Source organism: Haematobia irritans, chromosome 1 (genome assembly GCF_050003625.1).
Source record: "Haematobia irritans isolate KBUSLIRL chromosome 1, ASM5000362v1, whole genome shotgun sequence".
NCBI lineage: Eukaryota > Metazoa > Arthropoda > Insecta > Diptera > Muscidae > Haematobia > Haematobia irritans.
In genome coordinates, this window is record NC_134397.1 from 224,151,165 (window position 1) to 224,177,371 (window position 26,207).

General features: G+C 34.7%; 2 protein-coding genes across 2 annotated transcripts; both read left to right on the top strand.

Annotated features, from left to right (window-relative positions):
- Positions 1 to 262: 262 nt before the first annotated feature.
- Positions 263 to 14,854, top strand: LOC142222659 (uncharacterized). The gene is made up of 2 exons (XM_075292910.1): positions 263 to 2,262; positions 13,824 to 14,854. The coding sequence occupies exon 2, from the start codon at positions 13,838 to 13,840 to the stop codon at positions 14,423 to 14,425; it is 588 nt and encodes a 195-aa protein (XP_075149025.1). The 5' UTR covers positions 263 to 2,262; positions 13,824 to 13,837; the 3' UTR covers positions 14,426 to 14,854.
- LOC142235108 (uncharacterized) lies at positions 8,309 to 13,738 on the top strand. Its single transcript, XM_075306348.1, has one exon. It carries the CDS (start codon positions 8,309 to 8,311, stop codon positions 13,736 to 13,738), a length of 5,430 nt encoding a protein of 1,809 aa, XP_075162463.1.
- Positions 14,855 to 26,207: the final 11,353 nt, after the last annotated feature.

Here is a 26,207-nt window from a genome sequence, read left to right on the forward strand (position 1 = left end):
TCTGGGAGACGGTTTATATGAGGGCTATACTTTACGTACGCGGTCTGATATGGCCTATTTGCAATACCATCTGACTAACATCAATAAAAACTACGTGTGCCAAGTTTGAAGTCGATAGCTTATTTCGCACGGAAATTAGCGTGATTTCAACAGACGGACGGACTGGGTCACAGCGACCCAGTATATATATAATGTATAGGGTCTTAGAGCAATAGTTCGATGTGTAATAAACGGAATGACAAAGTTAATATACCCACCCAATCCTATGATGAAGGGTATAAAAACTCAAATTCTAACAGATTCTTAAAAAAAAATGTTTTCTTAATTGCAAAACAACGTTAAACAAATTGTTTCTTCTAAGATACGTAGAATTTTGTGAGAAATGTAGTTAAGGAAACAAAAAACCTCCCCTAGGCCTAAAATACTGAACTTTTAGAGATATTCGCACACGCATTTTGTAGGGTTTACAAAGTACAATCCTACAAAGAAATATAAGTCGGTTCATAATTGCGGACTTGGCAGCTAAAACAAAATTTCATGCACCCGCCTATAAGCCAACAAAGGACTTACAAACTTGCACTCTTATAGAATCTCTCTTTATCCATTCAAAAGTTGCAGAATTATTTCCAAAAAAGCGATTTGTAACCACTGTGCAACGTTTGCTATACCCGTTTTCCAAATTGTTTGTATACAACGTGAGGTACTCAATTGTAATCTTCTGTTAACCAACCCAACCCCGCCTCAAACCTCTTCAGAAATTGACCTGCTTAATTCATAATTGGTTTCTTCTTGCGTACTCAAAATCCCAGTTTTTATACCCTCCACAATAGGATGGGGGGTATATTATCTTTGTCATTCCGTTTGTAACACATCGAAATATTGCTCTAAGACCCCATAAAGTATATATATTCTGGGTCGTGGTGAAATTCTGAGTCGATCTGAGCATGTCCGTCCGTCCGTCTGTGGAAATCACGCTAACTTCCGGACGAAACAAGCTATCGACTTGAAACTTGCCACAAGTAGTTGTTATTGAAGTAGGTCGGATGGTATTGCGAATGGGCCATATCGGCCCACTTTTACGTATAGCTCCCATATAAACAGACCCCCAATTTTGCCTTGCGGATACTCTAAGAGAAGCAAATTTTTATCCGATCCGGCTGAAATTTTGTACATGGTGTTAGTTTATGGTCTCTAACAAGTCCATAATTTTATATAGCCCCCATATAAAGCGATCCCCAGATTTGGCTTGCGGAGCCTCAAAGAGAAGCAAATTTCATCCGATCTTGCTGAAATTTGGTACATGGTGTTGGTATACGGTCTCTAATAGCCATGCAAAAATTAGTCCAATTGGTCCACATCGGTCCATAATTATATATAGCCCCCATATAAACCGATCCCCAGATTTGGCTTGCGGAGCAAATTTCATCCGATCCGGCTGAAATTTGGTACATGGTGTTGGTATATGGTCTCTAAAGACCATGCTAAAATTGGTCCATATCGGTCCATAATTATATATAGCCCCTATATAAACTGGACAAACTTCATAGTTTGCCAAACATATTTTTTGATTTTTTATATTTGAATGAATTTTATGAATCTTTTGAATTTTATACATGAATGAATTTTATGAATTTGAATTTAAATGAATTGTTTAATATATCATATTTACATAATTATCGATTTCTTGAATTTCTGATCAATTTGTTTATTTTGAATTATATGTACTAAAATATTGCTGAATTGATATCGATAACATCTATTGTAAATATTATTGTTGTAAAAGTTAGTACACTAAACCTTAAGATCCTAGCTTTTTCCTTCACTTCTTCTCTAACTACCCGACGGTAAGCACTACTTTTCTCCTCTACTTCTACTCTCTGCCGCTTCCCCCATATTATATTTTATCAATAAAAAATTGTTAATTTATACATTGAAAACTGAAACCTCCATTTGTTATTTTTTATTCTTTTCCGATTTGGTCTCACTCCGTCAAACTTTGTTTATTATTTCTCATTACCTGAGAAATAATAAATCAAAGCACACACACACACACACACGTAAGCTTATACAGTCCACTCATCTCACCCAGGGGATTTCATGTCAAACTTTGGTTCTCCACTATCATCTGTAACAATCCCCCCACACACCTGTGCATGGTCCTCCGCAGCCGTTCATTGGTAACATATCGAAATCCACAACACCATCCACAACAAAGTAAACAAACAAATTACCATCTCTATCTACTCAGTTGAAAGATCGCCGGTAAGTGATACGTCACAAAATTATATAGAAAAGAACATAAACGTAAGCAAACACAAAAAACGGGGAAAATACGCGAGTTAAAAAGTTTAAAATTCGTTAAAAATTCGGGTAAATTTCGTGTTAAAATCAGGTAAATTTTCGTAAAAATACTTTGAAATTAAAAAAAAAAAAGGTAGAAATCGAACAAAGAAGGTAAACTATTGTCCAAAACTTTATAAAATTTGTTAAAAGTGTGAAAATAATTGGGAGAAAAGGCTAAAAAGAACGGTAAAAATCATTTAAAATCCCAAGAATAGAGGGAAAAGTGAACAAAAATCTTTAAAATTGATACAAAGTTGGGTAAAATTGTAAAAATAGCGTAGAGAAGCTCCTATGACTTGTTTCAAATGCAACGAAACAAGTTAAAAATGTACAGAGAAACTTCTAAAGTTGGTTTACGGTGATTAAAATAGTCAAATTATTGATATTCCGGATAAAATTGGCGAAAACTTCTCTAAAAAACAAGGAGAAGAAGAGAAAAATCGAAAAAAAACCGCAATTTGTGTTTGCAAACGTACACCCTCAAAAAAAATCGCTTCTTTAACATATGTTCCAAACATATTTTGCAGGAAGCACATATATTATTGGATACTGCCGAAACATTAATATGTTTGTTTTATGTGAACATATGATATGTTTGGAAGCATTTTGAGCCCAAAAATATTATATGCTTGGAAGAATTTTTCCCAAAGACGATTGTGCTCATTCCCTAACATTATCGTAATTTTCACTTCCACGAAATTTTTAGTTCTTGGCACCTTTTTCTGTAATACAAATAATGTTGAAGAAATTATTCACTTTTATAAATTTTTTAAATTTTACCTTTCGCCTGCACGGAGAATCGAACCGAGGGCCATACTGTTTGTAAACCAACACACTATCCACTGGGCTACGTAGCTGTTATGGTCACCAGCAGATAATTATCGTTATAAGTTACATTTATATAGCATAGTTTGCAGCGCCCACGAGCCCATGCAAACATAACATTATTTAACAGAAACATACATTTGTTTGCCACGTGGAGCAGTGGTTAGCATGTCTGCCTTGCATGCAAAGGGTCGTGGGTTCAATCCCTGGTCCGACCGAACATTTTTTTGTTTTTTTTTTTTTAATTTACACATTTATATTTATACTATATAAAATTTTTATTATGAAACTTCGAAATGTGGGTTATTAAAGATTTATAGTCAGTAACAGTGCTTGATATAAACGAAATTGGCTGATTTTTGGATAAAATATTATTTTTTTATTGCAAAAATAACAATTTTGTAATAAAAAACTGTTTTTGGTACAAAACTTTAAAATTTGGAAGGAATTCAAAAACTCTAACAAAAGAAGAACGTGGAGTCGAGTATAAACATACATAAATAATTTTATAATATAAACATAAATTTATTTAGGCGTGAACAGTTTTTTACTAGCATTTAATACCATCGCTCTAAAATGCCTTTTATTTTTCTTTAATAATTCATTTTAAAGAAAATAAACTTTTTAAATTGTTTTAGCTGCAAAACTCGAATTTAATGCCCGCTTTTATATTTGAAGGTGTCCGTCAACTCCTCGTGGACTACGTATTAATAAAGAGGAACTAAACTTTGTTTTTATACATTTTACTGCGTAATTTTTCACTATTTCCTCCTTATTTCATTTTACTGTCCCAACTCTAAAAAGAGTATAGTGCCCTTTTTGTTATTTTTATGAAGACCACTGATTTCTTTTAACGAACCAAGAAAAAAATTGTGCCCATAATGCCAAAATGATAAACAAAACACATGTCCACACATACATAAAATGCTGCTCTCAAGGCGAAAACGTATGCTGTTTGTTTTTCAAATGTCTATTCTCTTGGTTCGGAATGTCCATTCTCTTTATTCAAATTAAATAATATTTAGACTTAAGCATATCAAATTTTTGGCCTTATCATAAAACAGTTTTCCGAAACAACATGCAAGCGGTTTCACAGAAATTGTTCTCTTTTGATTCTTTCGGTGTGTTATGTTGATATCTTTCGTCAACTCTCCCGGTTTCCATCTCTATTTTTTTCTCTATACTCTCTCTCTGTCGCTTTGAATAAAATATCACAACATATGTATGTTTAGTCGAAATTTGTAAATTCATATATGTTGGCATTCACACATATGATTTTTATGAAACATTCATGCCCCAAACATAATATATTCTAACATATTAACATCGATGTCCCAAACATTTAGTGTTAGTTTAGGAACATTACATGTTTGCACTTAAATAAATTGTGTTTAAAAATTGTGCCCGAAACACATTTTGTTTATATCGGAACATATGAAAAACATATTTTTCTAAGAGTGTATGTATGTATATATATATATATGTATTTTAACTAAAATTGAAGTGCAAATCAAAATTACAAGAACAAATTGGTGCAAATTGGTGTAAAAGTGTGAAAAAAATGTGACTTCCATTGCTGTCCGTCCGTCCAACGGTCCAAAAACGGTAAAAATTTGTTGTAAAAATTTCATAAAAATCGAAAAAAACAGAAAAAATTGAACCTTTTTGATGCATATTCGTGTATAGTTGTTTGTATGTCATATATGCATTGGTTCCACGAACTGGTATGAAGTGAAAAAAAAAAGAAGAAAGAAAATCAAGAAGAAGATCAGGAAAATTAACAAATAATTTTCGTTTTGCTTTCAACGGTTTGGATAACATTAGCTATCGTGAAAATTCCCATTTTTTATGAAATAAACGCGTTTGTGCTAAAACATTAACATTTCATCGGTAAAAACAAAATTTTCATATTCTTCAAATTTGCATTTGTGATCATATGTGAATAAAATCCACAAAGAATATTATACATATGATAGAGTGACAATTGGTCAGCTGTGCTAGTGTTACCATATCACCCCCGTTTCAATTAGCGAAGTCACACACCAAATTACACCTAACGCACCTGAATGAATGCGCAGCGTATGATCAATGATGCGCAGCGTATGATCAATGATAATGTCGATTTAATTAAATTCAATTAATATTTGGATTTTTGATTAAAAAAGTGAATGTAATTAAAACAAATAAAGTAAATATTGGAAATTTTGCCCATCTCACTATATTTTGTTACAATAACAAAAATTTTTGCTAAAAAATTAATAAATTAATGCACAATAATTTACATTGAATTACCAGCGTAGTTAACAAAGACATCAAATTGATCATACATTTTGCATTCACACCGACATAATTCAACACACAGCAACAAATATTTGCACAATAACTAATATAATCTTATTTGCACTTTAATACCATTGCACATTTTATCATTTTATATTGAACGTAGTAGTTATATGTACACGTATAAAAAACCATCAAACAGTGAATTATTCACCATTTACACAACAAATGCAATTCTGAAAATTTTATTTGAGTGCAAATTAATTCGGTACACCGCGGAAAAAAAATCAGTTTTACGTCAAAAGTGATTAAATCAAAGTAGAGTACGCAAACACATACATCCATTTGTGTTTTACCGGGGTATAAAAACAAAAACGCGAATTTTTGGAAAAGTTATCTACACTCGAAAAAACAAACCTATTACACTCAAGAAAATTTGTATATCATCGTAGAAGTTTCCTTACATTCATAAAGTAAATTTTGGTAAAGCGCTAATTCTCTTTGGTAAAACGCAAATTACTACACTTGCAAAAATTAGTATCAACAAAATTTAAAAAAAAAAAAAAAAAATTCACGAAAATTACACTTACAGAAATTTGTCTTTAAATTCAAAAAGAAAATCCGCTACTGAAAATTTCGTGTTTTCGACTCTCAAAACGTTATGCTAAAATTTGGAAAATGTAAATATACATAAAACTCGAATTTGTACACTCAGCAAAAAATTCTCCAAAATTTTTCTACACTTAAAAATTTAACTTGGAACATTTTTTGCATTCCAAATTTTGTACACCCAGCAAAATTTTTTAAATTCTAAAGTTTTTATAAACTCAAAATTTTAACTTGCAATATTTTTTAAAATTTTTCCTACACTCGGGAAAAAATTATTTAAATTCTCGAAATTTTTCCTACACTCAAAAATTTTTTGTCTTGGAATATATTTCTACATTCAAAATGTTATTTCCTTCAAAATATTGCAATACTAAAATTTGCTAAAAAATAAATAATAATAATCTCAAAAAATTACGACATAACATATTTTCAATTATATTTTCCGGAAAATTATTACACTCGAAAAAAAAAATCAATCTTTATTAAACTAAAAACTATTATTACACTCGGGAAAAGTGGGAAAACTTCGGAAATTTTCTAAAGTTGAAATAAAATACATATATGAAAATCTCTACAAATTCTTACACTCAAAAAATTAATTACGCTCGAAAACATTTTTTCGTTCCCCAAATACGAAGTGCACTCAAACAAAATTCTCAGATCAACTCATGCGACTGCGAATACACTCAAATTAATATTATCTCAACATATATGAACGAATCATCATAACAACAGGTAAATTTTTGAAATTATTGGTAATTTATGAATATTTACAACATAACAAGCGTCTCATAAGAAAAATTGTGAGAAATAAAATCGCAATTTTCACTTCTCGAATATTAAATTTATTAAAATTGGTAAACATATACAAGAAATCAAGCGGCTCATAAGAAAAAATTGTGAGAAATAAAATCGCAATTTGTCATTCCTCGAATATTTAAACTTGTTGAAAAGAAATATATACAAGAAAATAAGCGTCTCATAAGGAAAATTGTGATTCAGAACATCGCAATTTCCGCTCATCGAATATATTAACGAAATCACTCATCGAAACATTAAAACAAACTATCAACGAAAATACTCATTACGACATTAAAAATAAACATCAATATATCTAAAAAGTGAAATTGCATCTCAAAGCCGAATTGGCTGATGAAACATATATATTATCTCTCTGTAACAATAATATCTCTTGCTCTCTGAATATTGCTATTAAATTGGCCTGTTGTGCTTTATCAAGATTTGAGGAAATTTTTGAACTTTTATTGAGTTATATGATTTTTTCGAAGAAAAATTGAACAAAGTCATATTTCTTTTGGATGAGTTCATTATATTTCTTCGTGACATTTATATTTCTCGCTCTGTGAAGCTTAAAATTATTTGGCCTGTGGCTTTACAAAAATTTGGAGGAATTTTTGAACTTTTATTGAAGATATATCATTTTTTTGAAACAAAATCTTGAAAGTCATATGTTTTCAGTGAGTTCAATATATTTCTCTTTGAAAATTACATTTCTCATTCTGTGAAGTTTACAATTATATTATCTGTTTGCTACAAAGAGCTTGGTCGAATTTTGAACTTTGATTGCAGACTTATGATTTTTCGATTCGAGAGGTTTGGAAAATCATAGTTCAGTGAATGTGTTCAATAGATTTCACCTGCTTAATAAAATCTTAATAAAATTTAATCTCGTCTCATAAACGAAAAAATCGAAATTTTGTCTCGTTCACGTTTTTTGGAAAAAAAAAGATTTTGTTATCGTGAAAAACTTGTTTTTCTTGAAATTTTAGGACAGAAATTTTACCGATTGAATTCTGTTTAAAAGTATCGATTGGAAGTCGAATTTATCAATTGCATCGCATTACATAAAGAACGCAACACTTTGGAATTTGTGGAAGCACAATTAAAATTGTTTGAATTATATTTTCATTAGCTCAAATCAATTAAAATTGATTGATTATTTTTCTTTTCGCATATTTATCTTTTCAATTGATCTTTTGAACAATAAACTACTATATTTTCGCAACATTTGCAAATCCCGCTTATTAGTTTATTAGTTCTGGAGATAAATTTTCGCATAAAACACAACTAAAACGGTTAGAGGTTACCCACAAAACTTCATATTTACAAATTCAAAAACTCATATATTTGTTCTCGCTGTACTTCAGCAATTCCAATTCATTACATTGATAAATTCAATAAAAGAGTTCTCGTTTTCAATCTATAAATTTCTGATACATTTTTCACGACAATGAATCCTGCAAACAATCCTAACGACCCTTCATCAGGTCCTGCTGGATCAAATGCTTCCTCCAATGCTAACGCGGCAGCGGCTGCATCTCCCGCATATGATAGATTTCTTTTTGATTGCGAGTATTTAATACTTTTTTGTACGCAATTCGAACAATGCGATATTAGAGATCAAACGGACTCTGTATTGGAAGTTAAATTGGAAGACTTGGAGAAAAGATGGCAACAACTTCAGACTTCATATCAAAATATAATGCTATCGCCGAGTTCCACCGATCCGAAGGATATTAAAGCTAATGCAAAAATAAATTTCAATGCCAGTTCTGAGGCATATTACACCGCAAGGTCTCAAATCTTAGATATTCTCCGAATATCTGGAGGCCAAGCACGTCAAAATGCCAGGCACAGCCTAGTTCCTGAATATATACCTCAGAATCAGAGTTCTATTCCCGCCTCTTCTCATAACTCTAACGACAGTTATATAAAAGTTCCTCCGTGTGACACCGAGGTGTTTAAAGGTGGATACGAGGAGTGGCCCTCGTTCCGTGATATGTTCACGGCAGTTTATGTAAATCATCCAAAATTGACCCCCGCTCAAAAACTTTATCATTTACGCAATAAGACCAGGGGCCCAGCTGGGGCTATAGTCAAGCGTTACACTTTGTGCGATGAAAATTTTAATATGGCATGGAACGCACTTAAAGCTCGGTATGAAAATAAACGTGTTTTAGTTGATAATCAATTAAAAATTCTTTTCAATATACCTGTGGCAAATGTTGAAAACAGCGAATCAATTCAAAAAATTCAGTCCACGGTCAATGATTGTTTATGTACTCTTCGATCTCTTCACGTCGATGTTGACGGATGGGATCCCATTCTCATTTATTTAATTTCCACAAAATTACCAGATGAAACTCTCTCTTTATGGGAACAATCCCTCAGATCACATCGAGATCTGCCTACGTGGAATCAACTGGACGAATTTTTGATAAATAGATTCGAAGTTGTAGAACGCATCTCGAGCATAAAGTGCACAAAGCAGCAAAATAATGTTACACATCAAAATTCAAATAAATATGATCAACGCAATCCCATCTCATCTCAGGGCTCTGGCAAAATACAAACATATCACTCTCAAGAAAAACTCACAGCTACTTGTTTACTTTGTGAAACCAACCATTCTTTACGAACGTGTCCGAAATTTCGTCAACTTACTGCACAACAGCGTGTAGACTTTGTCTATAAAAATAAGATTTGCAGTAACTGCTTATCAAGTTCCCATCTCAAACCTAATTGTAAAAGTACAAACACTTGTATAATTTGTCACAAACCGCACCACAGTTTGATTCATATACGAACTAAATACAACGAAAATACAAGTGAAAATTCAAATACTCAAGAAAATAGAAGCGAAAGCCAGAATCATCAAAAGCCCATTAAAAATACACAAAATTTATCCTCACAGAAGGAACAACCATCTACATCAAAGCAAAATAATTCTTCTCATATCCAAGCCAACTTTTCATCGAATAATGATATGATTTTACTCCGAACTGCATTAGTGCAGATTGAACATAATGGAGAATTGTTCACGATTAGAGCTCTTATAGATCCGGGTTCTCAACGAACATTTATTTCAAAACGAATTCAAACCCGTTTACAACTTCCGACTACTAAGTCAAATTTTGAAATATCTGGAATTGGTGGCCAGCGTCAAACATCTGACAAACAATGTCAATTGTCCATAGTGTCAAAGAAACATGAAATACGATTCTCAGTTTCTGCCATTGTTTTGCCGCAAGTGACAAAACGTCTTCCTGCCATTTCGTTTGAAATACCAAATAATTCAGAATTGGAAAATTTAGAGTTGGCAGATCCATATTTCAACAAATCTTCGCAAATTGATTTGGTTCTGGGTAATGATTCCGAACGTTTTATTAATATTGAAGGAATCAAGAAAAATATTTGTGGCGAAACTTCAGCCTATAATACGATATTTGGCTGGGTTCTCAGTGGTCCAATGCGGACTGAAACAATACATTCATTCTCCGTAAATGTTCATGAATTCGAAGAATCCTCTATTAACGAAATGCTAAGAAAATTTTGGGAACAAGAAGAAGTTCCTACATCCCATCTCGTCTCAGCTGCTGATGCGTTCTGTGAAGAGTATTACAGAAAAACTACAACTCGTTTACCCAATGGTCGTTACATGGTACGACTTCCTTTTAAGGAAGAATTTTCTGATTCATTGTACTTGGGTCCTTCTAGATTTATGGCTTTGGCTCAGTACAATCGTATGGAACGAAACCTTTCCAAAGATTCTGAATTAAAAACACAGTACCATGATGTTCTGAACGAATATATAGCGCTTGATCACGCAGAAGAAACGTCTTCTCGCGAAATTTCCTTTGATGATAAATTTAATTCATTTTACTTGCCACATCACGCTGTGGTACGACCGGAACATAAGTCCACAAAGGTTCGAATTGTTTTTAATGCGTCCAGAAAGACGAAATCAGGCTATTCTCTTAACGATGTGTTACACACCGGTCCCACATTGCAATCTGATCTCACTTCTGTTATTCTGAATTGGCGGAAATATCAGTATGTTTTCTGCGGGGATATTCAGAAAATGTACAGACAGATTCTTGTACACCCCCATGATAGACCGTATCAACGAATTTTATTCAAACCGTCCGATAATAACTTTATTAAAGATTATCAACTCAAAACAGTAACTTTTGGTATTAATTGCGCGCCATTCCTTGCTATACGTACTCTTTTGCAACTGGCATCTGATGTCCAAGCAACTCATCCCACAGTAGCTCGAATACTTAAAAACGAAACATACGTTGACGACATTTTATCGGGCGGGTATTCTATTCAGGAGGCTTTGAAGGCTCAAAATGATCTAAGTGATATTTTAAAGAATGCCGGTTTTCCTCTTAAGAAGATCATAGCTAATGATCCACAATTACTCGCTCATATTCCGTCTCAAGACCTATACGATTCCGAATTTTTACGCTTCCATGAATCAAGTTCTACAAAAACTTTGGGTATAAAGTGGAACGCGTTGTCAGATTCGTTTACTTACTCGATAAATCCAATACAATTTGAACAGACTATGACGAAAAGGATGGTTCTATCGTCAATCGCTCAATTATTTGATCCCGCGGGATGGATTGCGCCGGTTATTATTCGGGCAAAAATATTAATGCAACAATTGTGGCTAGAAGGAATTGGATGGGATGACAATCTTGGTCCAGAGTCACAAGCTACTTGGAATAGACTCGTATTCGATTTCCCTCACATTAATTCTATCTCTATACCAAGATGGATTCAATGTTGTCCTACTGATACTTTGGAAATCCACGGGTTTTCAGATTCGTCTCAAGCTGCATATTGTGCATGTGTTTATTTGCGATGCCAGACTAATAAATCAGTTGTGTTTTCTAATTTACTGGTTGCTAAAAGCAAAGTCGCTCCTCTCAAACCTGTATGTTTGCCAAGATTGGAACTTAATGGTGCATTTCTGTTAGCTAAACTCGTCAATTATGTCACTTCGAATTTCGATTTCAAGATAAGCTCTATTACTCTATGGACTGACTCTTCAATAGTTCTTGGTTGGCTTTCGAAACCACCTTGGTCCTGGGAGACATACATTGCAAATAGAACTTCGCAAATTCACGAGTTAGTTCCTGGTAGCAATTGGCGGCATGTCCCGACTCATGATAATCCTGCAGATCTCGGTACTAGAGGTTGCCGACCTCAAGATTTAACACCCAATTCTTTATGGTTTAATGGTCCAAAATGGTTAACTCAACCACATTCAACGTGGCCTAAAAGAAATCCATTGGTTGCACCAGAATTAGGAAAACGTGTTAATGTTCAAACTTATCATAGTACAATTGACGATACTGATATTTTACTCAGATTTTCGTCTTACAATCGCGCATTGCGAGTTATATCCTACATGTTTCGTTTTTATAACAATTGCCTAAGTCGACGGAGATCGACAATAAAAATTTCGAATCCATTTCTTACTCATAAAGAAGTTACATTTGTTAAATCACGTTTAATCACATTATCGCAAAAGAAATTTTACCCTGACGAATATTCTAATCTTCTTGAATCGAAACCAATTAATGATAAAAGCCAATTGAAATGTTTGAATCCATTTCTTTCTCACGAGAATATTATGCGAGTTAATGGAAGACTCGCCGACTCGTCTCTACCATACAACGAGCGATTTCCTATTATTCTTTCGGGGAACTCACGTTTCAGTCACTTATACTTATTAAACTTGCATCAATTATTAGCTCATGCCGATTGTACGCTAATGTGCCGAATGGTACAGACTGAATTTTATATATCCCGTTTAAAACCGCGAGTGAAGGCTATAATTCATAAATGCCGAACGTGTGTAATATTCAAACAAAAGTCCTGTAGCCAGATAATGGCTCCCCTTCCATCTGTGCGATGTGAACTATCCCCTCCTTTTAATATCACCGGTGTAGACTTCGCAGGGCCTTTTGAGCTAAAAAGTTCCACTCTAAAAAGAGCTCCAATAATAAAAAGCTACGTTTCGATTTTTGTTTGTTTCACTACAAAAGCGATCCACTTAGAACCCTGTTCAGAATTATCGTCTCTAGCCTTTGAAGCTGCATTTACACGATTCGTCGGGAGGCGGGGGCTACCCCATAGGGTTGTTTCCGATAATGGAAGAAATTTTATTGGGGCAAGCCGAAAATTACTAAAAGAATTTTCTGGTTTTGTTAAATCCACCGCCAGTGACATATCCCAGAAATATTCAACACACGGCTTTGAGTGGCAATTTATCCCACCGCATGCCCCGCATATGGGCGGATTATGGGAATCGGCCGTAAAAAGTTTTAAACATCATTTTAAACGAATAGCTGGTGCCCATAAATTTACTTTCGAACAATTTGCTACAATTCTCGCAAGAATCGAAGGAATTCTAAACTCACGTCCCATATCTGCCGTTTCTGAAGATCCATCAGATTTGACAGCTCTTACTCCGGGTCACTTTTTAAAAGGATCACCAATTATGTCTTTCCCTGAAACCCCATCTCAAAACTTATCTCTTCTCAATAGATGGACAAAGTTAAAAGCTCTGCACCATCAATTTGCCATCAGATGGAAAGAGGACTATCTGAAATCTCTACACAAACGATATAAGTGGAAAAATTCAGGTCCCAATTTAAAGATTGGCGATTTGGTTGTCGTCATGGACGATTTGTTACCACCTAGCGACTGGCGCTTGGGTAGAATCGTAAATACTCATCATGGTTCCGACAATAATATTCGTGTTGCGGATATCAAAGTTGCTTCAGGAATTATCACTCGCCCTATCGTGAAATTATGCTACTTACCGCTCTTAGACCAAGCCTCTCCTGAACCAACCTCTTAAATCTTACCTTTTCACATTCCTTCCTCTCATAAAATCTTTTCATAACCTTCCCATTATCCCATACTAAAGTCCTTTCCAATTACAGATTACTAACTAAAAATGTCCCACCATCAAGTTTACGATTGCGGCATCTGCAAGGAAAGACACTCTTTGCGGGATTGCCCAATTTTTATAATGATGCCTGTGGCGGATAGAAGGGTGACGGTTCGGACATATAATTACTGCATGAACTGTTTGGCAAAAAGCCACACAGTTGAACGGTGCAGTTCCCCAGCGACCTGTCGGAAGTGTGGCTATCAGCATCACACTATGCTGCATCCACAAATAGCGAGGACGCCATCCGCAACTTCACCAGCCTACTACACGCCTAGGGAAAGGAACACGACGACACGCCAAACACCATCAAGAAACAATACCACTAGAAGACGAGTAATAATCACGGGAAGACACAACAGTACAACTACACAACAAACAAGAAGGCCCATCCGATGGTTCACGAAGAACCCAATACCGCAGACATCAACCACGATAAGACGACCACCACGACAGCCTACACCACAACATGCTCATACCAACAATAAGATTCAGAGGAGACGCTCCAACCAACGTCCTAAGCGGAACCAGCATATCCTGGCCGAGGCTATAAAGTCCATTGCTACCGTGCTTTGCAAGTCGAACTTTGCATAAGTGCAAGGCCGGGGGCATGGACAAACTTCATAGTTTGCCAAACATATTTTTTGATTTTTTATATTTGAATGAATTTTATGAATCTTTTGAATTTTATACATGAATGAATTTTATGAATTTGAATTTAAATGAATTGTTTAATATATCATATTTACATAATTATCGATTTCTTGAATTTCTGATCAATTTGTTTATTTTGAATTATATGTACTAAAATATTGCTGAATTGATATCGATAACATCTATTGTAAATATTATTGTTGTAAAAGTTAGTACACTAAACCTTAAGATCCTAGCTTTTTCCTTCACTTCTTCTCTAACTACCCGACGGTAAGCACTACTTTTCTCCTCTACTTCTACTCTCTGCCGCTTCCCCCATATTATATTTTATCAATAAAAAATTGTTAATTTATACATTGAAAACTGAAACCTCCATTTGTTATTTTTTATTCTTTTCCGATTTGGTCTCACTCCGTCAAACTTTGTTTATTATTTCTCATTACCTGAGAAATAATAAATCAAAGCACACACACACACACACACACGTAAGCTTATACAGTCCACTCATCTCACCCAGGGGATTTCATGTCAAACTTTGGTTCTCCACTATCATCTGTAACAATCCCCCCACACACCTGTGCAAAACCGTTCTCCAAATTTGAACTCCGGAACCTCTTGGAGGAGCAAAATTCATCCGATCCTGTTCAAATGTGGAACGTGGTGTTAGTATATAGTTTCTAACATCCATGCAAAAATTGTTCCACATCGGTCCATAATTATATATAGCCTCCATATAAACCGATCCCCAGATTTGGCTTGCGGAGCCTCAAAGAGAAGCAAATTTCATCCGACCTTGCTGAAATTTGGTACATGGTGTTGGTATACGGTCTCTAATAACCATGCAAAAATTGGTCCACATCGGTCCATAATTATATATAGCCTCCATATAAAGCGATCCCCAGATTTGACTTGCGGAGCCTCAAAGAGAAGCAAATTTCATCCGATCTTGCTGAAATTTGGTACATGGTGTTGGTATATGGTCTCCAATAACCATGCAAAAATTAGTCCACATCGGTCCATAATTATATATATAGCCCCATATAAACCAATCCCCAGATTTGGCTTGCGGAGCCTCAAAGAGAAGCAAATTTCACCCGATCCGGCTGAAATTTGGTACATGCTTTTGGTATATAGTCTCTAACAACCATGCAAAAATTGGTCCACATCGGTCTATAATTACATATAGCCCCCATATAAACCGATCCCCAGATTTGGCTTGCGGAGCCTCAAAGAGAAGCAAATTTCATCCGATCCGGCTGAAATTTGGTACATGGTGTTGGTATATGGTCTCTAAAGACCATATCGGTCCATAATTTTATATATCCCCCATATAAACCGTTCTCCAGATTTGAACTCCGGAACCTCTTGGAGGAGCAAAATTCATCCGATCCGTCTGAAATTTTGTACATGCATTTGGTATAAAGTCTCTAACAACCATGCAAAAATTGGTCCACATCGGTCCATAATTATATGTAGCCCCCATATAAACCGTTCTCCAGATTTGAACTCCGGCACCTCTTGGAGGAGCAAAATTCATCCGATCCGGTTCAAATGTGGAACGTGGTGTTAGTATATAGTTTCTAACATCCATGAAAAAATGGTCTACATCGGTTCACAATTATATATAGCCCCCATATAAACCGATCCTCAGATTTGGCTTGCGGAGCCTCTAAGAAAGCCAAATTTCATCCGATCTGCCTGAAATTTGGTACATGCTTTTGGTATATGGTATCTAACAACCATGCAAAAATTGTTCCACATCGGTCCATAATTATATATAGCCCGCATATAAACCGATCCCCAGATTTGGCTTGCGGAGCCTCCAAGAGAAGCAAATTTCAGCCGATCCGGTACATGGTGTTGGTATATGGTCTCTAAAAACCATGCTAAAATTGGTCCATATCGGTCCTTAATTATATATAGCCCCATATAACCGTTCTCCAAATTTGAACTCCGGAGCCTCTTGGAGGAGCAAAATTCATCCGATCCGGTTCAAATGTGGAACGTGGTGTTAGTATATGGCCGCTAACAACCATACCAAATCGGTCTATAGTTATATATAGCCGATCTCTAATCACAAAAAATTGGTCCACATCGGTTCATAATCATGGTTGCCACTCAAGCCGAAAAAAATCTACCAAAATTTTATTTCTATAGAAAATTTTGTTAAAATTTCATTTCTATGGAAAATTTTGTCAAAATTTCATTTCTATAGAAAATTTTATAAAAAATTTATTTCTATAGAAAATTTTGTGAAAATTTTATTTCTATAGAAAATTTTGTTAAAATTTTACTTCCCATAGAAAATGTTGTCAATCTGAGTTATAGACGTATTTAATCTGTCTTTTTTGATTTAATATATGTTATACCACGTATGGACTTACTTACAATTTAGAAGAGGGTGTTAGGAGGTTTTAAGATACCTTGCCATCGGGAAGCGTTACCGCAACTCAAGTAATTCGATTGTGGATGGCAGTGTTTAGAAGAAGTTTCTACGCAATCCATGGTGTAGGGTACATAAGCTTCGACCTGACCGAACTTATGGTCGTATATACTTGTTTTTATTGAAATATATTTATATCATCAAAATCTGAGATTAATATTTCTTCTATATCACTTACAACTGTCCTCAATTTCATATGCAAATACTGTAGCTAGTAAATATCCTTCTAGCGTTATAAACCTACTGCATTTGCCCCGAGAGTAATGTATCAAATGAAAACACTAACAAATGAATTCAACAAAGTTAATGTTTTGTATATATATGTGTGTGTGGGTGTGTGTGGAAATTCACCCTTCGTTCTTCGTATATGCTTGATTACATGTGTGTGTGTGTGTGTCATAAGCCTGTGTCCCAAGTAATTGTGAAAGGACAACAATTGCAATTGCAACATAACCAAAGAACGTGTTGTTTGTTTGCCTCTGCTGGTCCACTAACTCTGCAAACATTATTGCTCTGCATGGTAACAAAGCACCAACTTTAATAAAGTCCAGACTATGCAACGACAAAAAAAATTGAGTAAACCAACACAATGATAGATACACCATTCTTTTAGTCGCCTGAGGCTGTTGTTACTGTTACTAATGTTGCAAGTTGCAACTTCTTGCGAGAGTGATAGAAAGAGAGAGGGAGAGAGAGAGAGTGAGAAAAAGAGTGTATGTGTGTAATAAAATAGAACAAAACACTTGATACAAGCCAACACAAGTAAACAAAATATACACTGTGAAAAAATTAAAATGAAATGCATATGCCTTTGGTATTAATTGTAATATATTTGCATGTGAATATAATATTTTTACAATTATTATATTTATGTGTATGTGCACTCCATTGGTATTTGATTTTGTCTATATTGGAACATTCCAATTATTTTCTTCATGTACAAAATGCATGTTAACATAACTTCTTAGTCCCTGACTCCTCACACAATGAGACGGAAGTAAAAAGGATTGTCGTTTCCGTTGTGTTTGAACCTCCATTCAACCCTAGTGACCAACAAATGCAAATGGTGCTGAAAAATTGCGTACAATAAACCTTAACTTTACTAGCAATGAATTGGACAAATGCGAATGCGAAGTGGACAAGTTAACGTATTGAAATCACTGCTAACTCAACAATAGATGCACCATAAGTGAAAAACAAATAAAATTAAATTGTCTTGACATAATGGAGATTGTTTTCTTTTTTTGTGTATTGGAATGAAATGAAATAAATTTGATGGGGAAGAATGGTATTTGATTTTTATTTAATTGATTGCTGATTTATTTTATTGATTGATATAAAAGTAAATACTATTTCTTATGGAAGGAATAAACAAAAAAAAAAAAACTTTTACGAAGATGTAAAAGTGTGGACTATGACTGAGTGGAAGCTCATATACCCTTTACAACGTAGGGTACTTCAAACTTATTTTATACGCTCAAAAATTTTAAGTTGAGGTAGGTTTATATGGTACCACATAATCACGACCCGCACAAATATCTCAAATTGGACAACTTCCCCGCAAAAACAAAAAAAATTGGAAGTTGTTCCATAAACATTTCTTTTAAAGCGCATCCCCATCAAGTTTTTTCCACTTCCGATGCAGTCGTTTTTGGACAAGCCCACAAACATTTCTTTTAAAGTGCATACCGGAAACCCCCATCAAGTTTTTCCACTTCCGATGCAGTCCTTTTGGAATTTTTTTAAAGCCCATCCCGGGATCTTCTATCGACCGATGCAATCCTTTTGGACAAACCTTAGAAAGTATAGAATTATGCAGTTTTAAGTGAAAATTTAAGTTTTGGACAATTAAATTTCGCAAAAAATAATAGAAAATCAATTAAAAAATAAAAACTAATAAAAAATTATCCTCGCTGGTATTTGAACCTGTGCTGTTTGACTTTTTCACTTCCATGGAAGTTCTTTTGAGAAGGTTTTGCAAATTACGCTAATTTTGAATTTTTTGTTGATTTTTAATGGAAAAAAATATATTTCTACAAAAATATATTCCAGAAAAAATAAACAAAATAAAACCGATGTATAACGTAAAAAATATTTTTTTTTTAAATATAAAAAAAATGCCGCTGGTAATTTTTGAAACAGCGTTCTTTATTTTGTCATTCATAATAATAAAGAACATCTCAGGAAGTAGTTAGAATGTTATGCCGTGGTGTCATATTAGGTTCATATCACAAACATTAGAGTAGACGTTTTGATGCATCATGTTCAATGGCGTTTGTGGCTAAGTCTTTCTGTTATGGTGACAACAGACCCAGGTTCAACGCATGGTGGAAGCGATGAAGTTATTCAATTTGTAACAAGTATATACGACCGTAAGTTCGGCCAGGCCGAATCTTATGTACCCTCCACCATGGATTGCGTAGAAACTTCTACGAAAGACCGTCATCCAAACGAATTACTTGGGTTGTGGTAATACTTACCGATGGCAAGGTGTCTAAAAACATCTTCTAAATTGTAGGTTAGTCCATACGTGGTATATAATAAACAAAAAAAGGTATGTACAGGTAAGTCTACGAACCGATATGGACTTTTGCGCGGTAACTAGAGAGCCAGAATTGAAATATGGGGGTCGCTTTAATTTTAGAATGGTTGTTAGAGACCATATAAAGGGTGGTTAAAATGTAAGGGCCGATGTTGAATGTGAATCACACCTAAACGCCAAGTTTTTTCCGAATTTTATTTGACATTTCTCTATTTCAGGCTTACTCAATTTGAACGATGGACGTCGTGAATGGGCAGAATGGTTCCAAGAAATGGCAACAGTGGATGATCAATTTTCGAAGAAAATCATCTTCAGTGATGAGGCACTTTTTCACCTCAGTGGATTCGTCAATAAACAGAATTGCCGCATTTGGGCGAATGAGATTCCCAGATTGATTGTCGAAAAACCAATGCACCCACAAAGAGTGACTGTTTGGTGCGGTTTATGGGCTGGCGGCATCATCGGGCCGTATTTTTTCCAAAATGAGGCCGGTCAGGCAGTTACTGTGAATGGTGTTCGCTATCGTGAGATGATAACGAACTTTTTATGGCCCGAATTGGAAGATATGGATGTGGACGATATGTGGTTTCAGCAGGACGGTGCCACTTGCCACACAGCTAACGAAACAATGGCTCTTTTGCGCAACAAATTCATTGGCCGTGTTATCTCACGTAATGGCGATGTCAATTGGCCGCCAAGATCATGTGATTTGACACCGTTGGACTTTTTTCTTTGGGGTTATTTGAAAGAAAAGGTGTACGTCGATAAGCCAGCAACAATTCAAGAGCTAAAGGATGCGATAATTCGGCACATTATGCCTCAGCGTCATCGAAAATTTGGACCATCGGATGAAGGTGTGCCACCGAGGTCGCGGCGCCCATTTGGCCGATATTTTGTTCCATACATAATTGAGTAATACCAATGTATCATAATAAAATAAAGTTACAATAATTTCCTAAATATTTTGTGTTTTATTCAAAATCAACATCGGCCCTTTAAAATTTTAACCACCCTTTACTAACACCATGTTCCAAATTTCAACCGAATCGAATGAAGTTTGCTTCTCTTAGAGGCTCCGCAAGCTAAATCTGGGGATCGGTTTATATGGGGGCAATATATAATTATGGACCGATGTAGACCAATGTTTGCATGGTTATTAGAGATCATATACTAACGCCATGTACCAAATTTCAGCCGGATCTGATAAAATTTGCTTCTCTTAGAGGCTCCGCAAGCCAAATCTGTGGATAGGTTTATATGGGGGCTATATATAATTATGGATTTGGACCAATTTTTGCATGGATATGAGAGACCATATACTAACACCTTGTACCAAATTTCAACCGGATCGGATGAATTTTGCTCCTCCAAGAGGCCATTTTCAATACCGTCCGACCTACATATATAACAAGTACTTGTGACAAGTTTCAAGTCGATAGCTTATTTCGTTCGGAAGTTAGCGTGATTTCAACATACGGACGGACGGACATGCTTAGATCGATTCAGAATTTCACCACGACCCAGGTTAGGTTAGGTTATGTAGCAGCCCAATGTATCAGGCTCACTTGGACTATTCAGTCCATTGTGATACCACAGTGGTGAACTTCTCTCTTATCACAGAGTGCTGCCCGATTCCATGTTAAGCTCAATGACAAGGGACCTCCTTTTTATAGCCGAGTCCGAACGGCGTTCCACATTCCAGTGAAACCACTTAGAGAAGCTTTGTAACCCTCAGAAATGTCACCAGCATTACTGAGGTGGGATAATCCACCGCTGAAAAACTTTTTGGTGTTCGGTCGTAGCAGGAATCGAACCCACGACCTTGTGTATGCAAGGCGGGCATGCTAACCATTGCACCACTGTGGTTCCCAGAATATATATATACTTTATTGGGTCGTAGAGCAATATTTCGATGTGTTATAAATGGAATGACAAAGTTAATATACCCCCCATCCTATGGTGGAGGGTAAAAAATTAAATTAAAAAAAAATTAAAGGTGTAATAAAAAATATTGATAAAAATAAAAAGTGAAATTGAAAAAAGTTGTTGATTTGTAGTTTTTAAATTTCTTCATCCAAATGAACTTCCAAGGCATAACTTCTAAAGCAATGCAAAAGATCCAAAAATGGAGAACTTCCGTCCTATGACAAATCAACAAAAATCAATCACAAAAATTAATAGTATCAATTAATTTTTTAATTGGATCAATTAATTTTTTAATAGACCTTCAATTCATTTTTTAATTGATACTATCATTTCTGTGATTGAAGACATTTCAATTAAAAAATTAATTGGATCAATTAATTTCGTGATTGAACCAGAAAAAAATGTTTTGTGTGTATTTGTCCAATACAGGAATATTTACCTGGTCGGATTGCAAAAAAAATAGAGAATATTATAGGTCAGCAAAAAAATTTGGAAGTTCTTCTAAAGGCTCAACTTTAAAATCACTTCCAAATATGTCCTCCCAAAGAAGTTCTTTATTTTAGCTGCACAGGAAGTTCATTTGACTAAATTTGTTTAAGACTCACTTTTTTCATATTTTTAATGGAAATTTTAAAATTTTTTGTTTCAAATAGGTTAAAAATAGATTAAGAATTAAGAAAATGTTAAAAATTATTTAAATTTTGCAGAAAAGATTGCCAAATCCATTCTAGAAAAATTGCGAATTTTTGAAAATGTTTGATGTCAAACGTTGCACACAAGCGTAAGAATAAAAAAACTCATAAAAAAAATTATTTATTCGTCAAAATATCACAAAATTTCTTAATTCACATCCAAAACACTGAATTCGCATCACACCTTAAGATGTGATGCAAATTCAGTGCAACGTCCGTTAAAATGATGGACATCCGTCCTATGACTAGCCCATGTTAAATTCATCGCTTCTGTGCCAATTTTGCACCACTTCTGGATCACTGCTTTTTTGGCTACGCTTTTTTTGCTGGGCATATGTGGGAATCCTAACTACCTCTTTGGAAGCTCTTTTTGCTGGGTTGTAGACCTAAATATAAAGATCTGTAATTCATACCACTCACATTCGCAGTGCTGCATAATACTGCAAACTTTAAAACGTCTGCGTTGTTAGCTCTTCTTGGATTTACTCATAAAAACAACAAATAAAAACGTAACATTGTTACATTGAACAATTTGACGAAATAAAGCAATGCGTAACAGAAGACCAAAACCCCTGAGCGTCATGTCAATGTCACATTATTTCACTGACTAACACACCCACACAAATGACGGGGATAACATCAACAATCACACTCACTCACACTGGGCCGCAATCCACAACAAAAAGAGAAGAATGATTGTATCACTAGCTTGGGACATTCCCAAGCATAGGATAAAGCCAAATAACGGTCATTTTGTCATGGCTTGCAGTGGAGAATGTGTGTTGAGAGTAAGTTCGTATGTATGCGTGTGGGTGTGTGTGTAGGTCTGCATCAGTGCTGCCGCTAGTGAAAAATTGGGTGAAGTAGATTTTGGAAAAAAGTGGAGTAGATTGAATAATATTGAAGTAGCATACATTTTTGAAAACAAAACAATAGCGTCCGTGAGCGTATTCCTTTGCTAAAGATATTAAAGAATTTATAATTAATACTATATTTATATTTTTCATGGAAATTATTGCACTACTTACCGATTCATCTAGCACATCACATGTCCACACGTTATTTACTCACAACAATTTGAGAGTTCACGCATTGACACTTGTACAAAGCAAAAATAAAGGGTTGCCATTCCAGCGATGAAAAATAGGGTTTGCATATGTTCAATGGTTAAAACCACTATGTTCATCGTAATTAAAGGAATAGGAAAAACAATTAGGTAATATGGGGAACAATTTTAAAATTTGAAGCAGAACAAAAAGTGAAGCAGATTTTTGGAAGAAGGAGTGACGAAGTAAATTTTGTGAAAATGAAGCAAAATACTTCGATTGAAGTAGTAGCGGCAGCACTGGTCTGCATCACACGACATCCACTCAGTATCGTTTAGATTGTCATTTAATCACAATGTTCATCTTCTCCCCATACACAGAGATTCCAAAGACTTTGGTGAACTTTAATCTACAGTTTAATGTGTGAGAATGCAACTTTTTTGTGCGTCTCATCTGTTTACGGCCCTACCTTCATGATGTGATGTAGTTTGTATCTGAAATCGATTTTTTTGGAATTTACTGTGGCAACATTTTATGCGGTAGAAGTTTGTATTTAAAATTTTCTATAAATACTAACTATGTACGTATATTTGAGATGGTCAACATATCAAGTGAGATTAACGAATTGGTGAGAGAAGTTATCAAGTTGGAATTCTATTGTGTTAGGTTGTAGTAGAAGCTTGATACATTAGTCTCACGTAAAAATCCATTATTCTATCCACTTTAACGAAAAATGTCTTTGAACCACGTCCTTGACAAGTGGGTTCAGTTTGTATGATTTTTTTTTCAGTTCCCCTAATTCTCTAAAAGGACAAGCCGAAGGTCGATTACAGTTTAACATATCCCCCATAATATGCGAGGGAGTTCCATAGTATTGCCAAATTCACAATGGTATACAGTAGTTTTCGTTTATACACCGACGAAAAATACTGTTATTCATATGCTTCCGGGTAAAAATTATATGTTTGGAAATCAAATTTGTAACATATTATTTATACCAAACCCAATTTGGAAAATGTTGCTAAGGCACCTAGACTCTCTGAATCGCCGTTTAGAATGCTTCATTTAATTGATAATAGGTTTGAGAAACAAAATCAAGATCTCGAGAAATTGTTCCCAACTTTGATAGCCGAATCTCCTTTGTCAACTCGACAAAAGGATTAGTGATATCAGAGTGGAAATAGATCGAGTTGTGCAACGTGTGTCTACTCTTGAAGCCGCACTTGAAGAAATATCTTCACTGAAAGCTGAGGTGAAAGAAATGAAAATACAGTCTCTTAGACAGAGAACTCTTTAGTTGCTTGTGAAGTTCGGATCAGTGGTGTTCCGTTTCAGAAGGATGAGAATCTTCCAAGCATGTTTGATACTACACGGATGAAAAAGACTGTTTTTCATATGTTTGGCTATAAACATTATATGTGTGGAACACAAATTTTTAAACACAATATTTTTGAGTGCAAGCATATAATGTTCATAAACTAGCATAACATGTTTGGGACATATATGTTAATATGTTAGAACATATTATGTTTGGGACATAAAATGTTTGTAAATATAATATGCTTGGATGCAAACATATATTAATTTAGAAATAGCCTATAAACATATATGTGTTTAGTAGCTTGGAGCGCTATTTAACAGGGAGCGATATTGAATTAAGCTGGTGGTTGTTGCTTGTTATTACAAAATTAACATTTTATTTTTCCTTGGGCAATTGATCAGCTACTTCTTTGATCCTTACAAACTGTGTGGTCCGCTGTTCGAATCCCCGTCCGGCAAAAGGTAAAATTAAAATAAAAAAAATCATACAATTGAATAATTTCTTCTACAATGTTTGTATTACAGAAAAAGGTGCTAAGAACTAAAAAATCTCGTGGAAGTGAGAAAGATGTGGGGGAATATACAATTGGACAGAAACAAAATTTTGAGCATTCAGGTCGAAAACCTATGTTGTTAGCACCTATATTACCTGTTTATTTTCGTAATTGATTATGATTGTAAATATATAAATAAATAAATAAAATTTTGAGCACAATATTGTTTGGGAGAATTTTTTTAAGCATATAATATTTTTGGGTGCAAACTGTTTCCAAACATATGTTCACATAATAACATATTGTTTTTAGGAAGACAACATTATTGAATTTGGATGCAAAAATACAAAATGTTTGGAACTTAGACTACCCAAACATATATTGTTTAGACCAATGTGCTTTCAAACATATTATATATTGGAAGATATCAAACATATAAATGTTTGGGCAATACCCAAAAATGTATATGCTTGAAGCAAAATATGTTTGGGAGTATATGTTGCAGAAGCGATTTTTTGTGAGGGTGTATATGTGGTAATATTGGTATACAACCATCTCCACTCCAAAGAATTCATCGATTGCAGAATCGCAATAATACAAAGAATTACAATTCACCTGATGCCGTAGTAATTGCAAAATTTATGTCACCATATGATAAAAACTTTTTCTTAAAATCCTTATCAGCCTACAAAAAACAAAGAAAAAGCTACCTTACCCTAGATTTAACAGGACTTCGTGGAAATGGGAATATTTACATAAATGAGAATCTGTCCAACAGCAATTACTTGATATTTCAAGAAGCCATCCGACTTAAGAAGAAAAATATTTTGAAAACGGCTTACACTTATCGCGGCATAGTACATGTAAAGACACACACCTCCGATTCCCCTATCACCATTGAAGATATATCGGTGCTTGATGGATTTCGTAACTCTTCAAATGAAAATTGTACTTAATTTCATATCTGAAAAATCCTATAATATTAATATAACTCACATTTCTTTGATATTGTATAATGATTTACTCACGTTGTGTTGCTAGCAGTATTCTTTTATACTTCAGTTATCTTGATGGCTGAAAATCCTAGTTTCCATACCAATTCCAGAGACGTTACAATGAGTATGATAAGGATTTTTACTCGACAAAATATTGGACCTCGTTTACGTATAGCCCCCATATAAACCGACCCCCAGATTTGGCTTGCGGAGTCTCTTACAGAAGCAAATTTCATCCGATCCGTTTAAAATTTGGTACGGATA

Bases quoted from the DNA above. Each gene is read 5' to 3' on its own strand.
- LOC142222659 (XM_075292910.1), top strand. From the start codon at position 13,838: ATGTCCCACCATCAAGTTTACGATTGCGGCATCTGCAAGGAAAGACAC.
- LOC142235108 (XM_075306348.1), top strand. From the start codon at position 8,309: ATGAATCCTGCAAACAATCCTAACGACCCTTCATCAGGTCCTGCTGGA.